We start from the raw sequence: 6,338 nt of genomic DNA on the forward strand, positions 1-6,338 counted from the left end.
GACGTAGCATTGCTTAGGCGAGGGGACGTCAGCCACCCCTATAGAGGATTTAGTTCCTCCGACGCAACCTGAGCCAGGTCATGTGGGGAGTAGTAGTCAACATATGCCGAGTACATTTGCAGGAGATGCGCGGCTTACTTGAGTTGATGCGGTCATCTCACAGCTGACTGCGCATATCGATTATAAGATCGGATGAGCTATATCGGCGTCTGTTGCCGAGCTCACCTATCGTGTAACTATCCTCAACGACAAGGTTGATATCTTGACTGAAGAGGTACGAAGTTCGACTTTCATGGACAACATTATCATCTGACTGTTGTTTACTACATTCTATCAAATTTTATATTTTATTTTTAATATTTGTAAAGAAAAATATTATTGAATATTTCTATCATTTTTTAATTTCAATTCTTAATCTTTTTTAATGTTATATTTTCTAACTTTAATACTAAATCACTACATTTCAAATATATATAAACATAAATATATATTTATATATTACAAATTGTGTATATATAAATATATACAAGACAATTTTTTAGACTTGTTCACAAATTATGCAGAATAAAAATCACATAATTTTTAAATTAGAGTCATATTTAATTTAAATTTACAATGGACGTTCGAACGTTATTAATTAACATTCGAACATTGGCGCAAACATTTTACTTTCAAACGTTAATTAATAACGTTCGAACAATTGTGCCAAAACATTTCACGTTCGCACGTAATTCGAACGTATATGTGACGTTCGAACATAAATTTCCCATAAGTTGGAACGTACAAAAAATCCCATCTATCTTTAGTGACGGTTTCCAGAAACTGTCACAGAAAATTCCTTTTAGTGACGGTTTAGGGACTGTGACAATTTCTCAACCGTCACTAAAAAGTAATTGTGTTGTAGTGATTATTCATACTGTTCATTGGGCGATAAACGCTTTTAAGTATAAGGAGATATATATGCATACATGTGTACATGATATGGATAGGCACACAGACACGCATATATATGCGTGTAGATATAATATCAATAATATTTACTACAAGAAAATTGTTTATTTATGGTCAGCTATTTCCTATGAAAGTAACTATTTCTTGCTAAAATGAGTTTGTTTTCATAGCAAATAGTTATTTTCATTGCAAATAATCTGTTACAAATGCTTGTTTTGATTCTACTTAAGGACTTTATTAATTCTAAAGTAGTTCTTGTACGGCCTTTTCTTTAAGGCCTCATTTGTTTTTGCAGATGTGATGAGTTGAGATTAAAGTTAAAAGTTGAATAAAATATTATTAGAATATTTTTTTTAATATTTTTTTTTAGATTTTAAAATGTTGAATTGTATATTTTATTGTATAGAAATTTGAAAAAGTTCATGTAATGATTAAATGAGATAAATTGATATGAATTGTGAAAACGAACGACGCCGAAGTAGGAGCTGCTTAATTAATATATTTTAATTGACAATGCTCTTAGAATTCTAGATGGTAAAATACCCTCAAGTATAGATATATAGAGCTCGGATTTTTATCTAAAATTATTTTTGTATATATCAAATAAGCCACCTAATCATTTATTTTAATCGTAATTAATTTATCCATAGAAATATATTGGAGAATGATCGTGGACTTTTTCCACCTTCTGCAGCCCATATCTCAAATTTTTGTTGGAATGGAAAACATTTAATATCGGCGCGCTTCCGGTGACCGGCAATTGTCTGAGACTTTCTTTATAGTTTTGACTTTTATATATAATCGAGGCTAAGAGCTTACACGCCATTGAAGAAGGATCGATAGTGGCTCAGCAATATAATAAAAAACTATAGGAATTAATCAATTCGTTGAAAAGCTTGAAGTACTATAAAAAAAACGTGGAACCATGTGATTAATTCTTGTGTCCACATCTACTCATTTGTTTTTACTATTCATAATTTCAACTAAACTAATTTTATTTCATTATTATATTTTTTCCAATTTTTATATATTAAATAAAATAAAATATTTAATTTTTTCTTAATCTAAAAGTGATATAATTGAGTATCATTAATTCATAACCACCAAGCCAACAGATCAAAATATATAATTGACGTAAATGCAAACTATATTATTAATGGAACATAAACATGTCACAAAATACAATATATATATATATATATAAGCATCAATAGACATGAATATATGCCTCAATTTGTGGAAACCCTTTTATTTTACAATGCACATAAAATATCGATATATATGGCCTTTACGATATGTGCTTATTACATGGAATAATAGCTAAGACATGATAGAGAGAGGATTACAATATCTTCTGTAATTAAGCATCTTTAACATCACCTCTCACCACGATGCAGAAAGAGCTGGGATGCTTTGTTCATTCCTGAAGAAATTAGTGGGATCGACCATGGTCTTCACATGAACCAACCTGTTAAAGTTGCTCTTGAAATATTTAGTACCCCATATACTTGCCCGTCTATAGCTTGTGTTGCCTTCCTTACTATTTGTTCCTATGTCAAGGTCCCTATAGTTGACGTATGCAGCTCTTGGAGATTTTGAAACATAGGCAGCCATGTAACTGTAAAGCCTCCTGGTCCAACTTATATGCCTCTCGGATGCCGCAGTTCCTTCTTCTTCCCAAAACACGTCGTCTATGATTTTGTAGATGTTACCAACTCTATGTGGGAAAGGAATTGCAGATTCTGAGATTTCACTCATTCTTCCCCCATACGGAATCATCACCATAACTGCTTTCTCGGCCTCTTTTTCGTAAAATCTCTCCCAAATCCCTTCCAAGCCAACTTCTGGAATAGGTTCCATCACATAGTCAGATTTTGCTTTGAAAAAAGTTGGTCTTGTTAGAGGAGTCCTACTTAGCAGTACATCCAAGGATTCCCCACTCGGAAACCCGGCGAAGTAGAGGGTAGATTCAATCCAGCTCATTTCAGTGCAATCTTCTCTTACCAAACCCAGTTCAGGGAAGCTTTCTTGCATCAATGAAAGGAGATTATCTATCCCTCCGAGATACAAGGACACAAATAAGGCTTGTATTGTTCTCCTCCCTTCTTGGCTAGAATTGACAGCACTTGAGTTGATGAGAATGAATAGGTCTTCATCAAGCTTGTCTGCAACATATTGCCACCGATGAACAAGCTTGGTTGCATTTTGTTCCAAGTTCCTTTTAACTGTGAATACAGTCACAGTTGATGGAACATGAACCAGCTTGATTTTCCATGCAACAATGACTCCAAAGCTGGCCCCTCCACCTCCTCGAATGGCCCAAAATAGATCTTCTCCCATGGATTCTCTGTCAAGGATTCTGCCCTTAACATCAATAATTTGGGCGTCAACAATATTATCTGCAGCAATGCCATATTTGCGCAACATGGTGCCGTACCCTCCCCCACTAAAGTGTCCACCAACACCCACAGTCGGGCAAACTCCTGCCGGAAAGCCAAAGTTTCTACTTTTCTCGGCAATCCTATAGTATAATTCACCGATAGTGGCACCGGCTTCAACCCATGCAGTGCCACTTTCTACATCAACATTGATTGAACGAAGATTTATCAGATCGATTATGACAAATGGAACATAAGAAACATAAGAAAGGCCCTCAAAATCATGACCACCGCTTCTAACTCTTATTTGCATGCCATGTTTTTGGGAACACTTAATGGTTGCTTGAATTTGGGAGACATGCAATGGCGTAATAATGACTAGAGGTTTCGGGGTGGCAGGTGTTGAGAATCTAAGATTTTGTATGGAGAATTCCAATACAGATGAATATGAGGAATTGGCGGGGGTGTAAATGACTTGAGAAATTGAAGTGGTGGAGTTTCCCGCATGAAGGGTCAGGCATTGAAGGAAGTCTTCAGGAGTGTGAGCCGAAGTTGCCCATAAAAGTGAGAAAAGAAGTGTAATAACAAATGGAATAAGCACTGAAGAGCTAATGGGCTTCATTTTTGTTTGTGTTTCTGCTCTAAAAACAGGACGCGAGCTTTCTTATTTATAGTGTTATGAGGAGATATAGACGTAATTTGTTGAATACTTGGAAATTAATGTGAAAACTGTACGTACAATGACAGCTGTTGCATATAACGAACATATTTTTTAACTTTGCAGGAAACCATTCCATCATGCATCCAGCTGATTGGCCAGGAAAGATCACTAATTCCAACAAGATAAATACATAGAAAAAGAGAAATTTCGTGGACTTAGTAAAGTCGTCGATCTTCTTCTTCTTAAAAAAAAGAAAGAAAAGTCGTCGATCCAAATTGGATGGCGATTTGAAAACATAGAACATTGACAGACGTTTATTTCAAATAAATGAAATTTTTATAAAATAATTATAAAAATATTATCATCTTGCAAAAATACTTTTATTTTAAATCATGATTATGAAAAGAGTAATACGTACTTATCATTCTTGTTCTCATCATCTCATGATATATTGACATTAGATGATTGGACTATTTATTATACTTTATTTGTGAATATATAATTTAATACAATATTATGGGATGATGAAAAAATAAATGATGAGTAGAATTTCTCTTATGAAAATGATTGTGCTTATTGTTACTGAAATCATGATGAGTTTTATATGGCTTCTAGAATGCTTAAAAAAATAAATAGGAGAAAGTCATCTCAAAGCATTTTTTCAAATTATATATATATATATACACACACTAGGTGAAGACAACATGTAATGCACATTAGCTTAGTTTATATTTAATTTTTTTTTTTTTTTGTTGAGAACTAATTTTTTATTAATAAGAATGTAATGTTTTGGTTAATTAAATAACGATATAATGTTTATATAATTTATAAATAATTACACGTTGTGATATTTTATAAAAGAAGAGCATTAATAGAAGCTTTAACATAGTCCTATAAATAAACATCACAAGCAAAATAGATCATTGCATACCTAAATATCTATCCCTACAACATTCTGGAATGTGCAGTAAAAAAGGTGGTGCAGCAGACCAGACAAAATGTGTTTTATTTTGATATTAAACTTGGGAGGGAAATCATTTTGGTACTTTCTCAAAACAAAATTGAAATATTGTTTCCAAGGGACAAATAATTAGAACATAAATTATTTGTAAAAACATCAATGTGTGAGTTTGCTTCCGTATTTAATTTCTTGCATGTGACCTTAGGAAGCCATATTTTTAAATTTTTACTTATCAAAAATATATATCTTCTTATATATAAAAGTGGCAATGCAAAAAGTAATAGTGTTTTTCATCTCACGTTTATTTTCCAATGTTGCCCTTCTTTTTTTGGTATTTTTTTGTTTTATCCCTGTTCTTTTTTATAATTTGGTTGTGCTTTTACAGTTTTATCTCTCTTTTTTGTTTTTTTATTCATGCTTTTACGTTTTTATCCCGCAATTCCAATAACAGTAGCTTCTCGACCATTTTTCCTTCCTGTTAAGATGTATAGAAAAAAAAAATTCTGTTTAAATCCTATTAGGTTTGTTAATTGCATTAGTTTTTAAACTATTCGATCACAAAAATTAATTGCATGCTTGATGGATCGAACTATATATATATATATATATATATATTATACATATATACATATGAGCTTCATTATAATTACCCATTACTTATAATAATATTATAATATATTTTATAATCATTGAAACTTGAATGTCAGGAGCACATATCTAGCTTATACGAACTCATGACTTGATAAGCCGGCCAGCTTCTAGTGATCTTCTAGAATTTAGATTGCAGATCGTCATGATGCTCAACTGAGATACACGGCTGGTGACAGCCTGTTATGAACAAAGTCCCACTCACACCTCTATTGCCTCTAACTATGTTCTTTCTCTGTCCATCTCTGCTCTCTCCCTCTCCGTGTAAATCTGTGATGCTATTGTGTGAGATGTTAATATTGTTTCTTTCTCAGAGTTGCAATTTTTTTTTATTCCTATTAGGTTTGTTAACAATATCAGATCTTCATATATTCAAAGAGGTCGTGTTTAGATTTGACTATTTTTTTTTTTCTTTCATTTTCCTACAAATCTGTAGATCTTAAGAAGGGAGTTAATGTTCATTTTTTTCTCTCTTAATTTTTTTTCTTTGTACACATCCGAGTCGTTTTATTTTTTTTTAAAGTTGGTTTATTTCTAGTTTCTTTTTCTCTATAGAGCTGAACAGATCTACATGTATTTGAAGATATGATGTCCAGATCTGAGTGGTTTTATTTATTTATTTTTATTACCTTTTCGTTGATCTACAAATTTCTTTTTTGCTTTCGCTTTCTGCTGTTTCATTTTTTTGTTTTTCCTTCTATGGTATGTTTGGGTACAGTCTATCACTATAGAATGGCCC

At 32.5% G+C, this 6,338-nt stretch overlaps 1 protein-coding gene across 1 annotated transcript; it reads right to left on the reverse strand.

Annotated features, from left to right (window-relative positions):
• Nucleotides 1-2,174: 2,174 nt before the first annotated feature.
• On the reverse strand, nucleotides 2,175-3,961 carry LOC108993400 (berberine bridge enzyme-like 18). Its single transcript, XM_018968321.2, has one exon. It carries the CDS (start codon nucleotides 3,949-3,951, stop codon nucleotides 2,335-2,337), a length of 1,617 nt encoding a protein of 538 aa, XP_018823866.2. The 5' UTR covers nucleotides 3,952-3,961; the 3' UTR covers nucleotides 2,175-2,334.
• Nucleotides 3,962-6,338: the final 2,377 nt, after the last annotated feature.

Source organism: Juglans regia, chromosome 3 (assembly GCF_001411555.2).
Source record: "Juglans regia cultivar Chandler chromosome 3, Walnut 2.0, whole genome shotgun sequence".
In the NCBI taxonomy this organism is placed as follows: domain Eukaryota; kingdom Viridiplantae; phylum Streptophyta; class Magnoliopsida; order Fagales; family Juglandaceae; genus Juglans; species Juglans regia.

Excerpts from the sequence above, each read along its gene's own strand:
- LOC108993400 (XM_018968321.2), bottom strand. The coding sequence starts at position 3,951 with ATGAAGCCCATTAGCTCTTCAGTGCTTATTCCATTTGTTATTACACTT.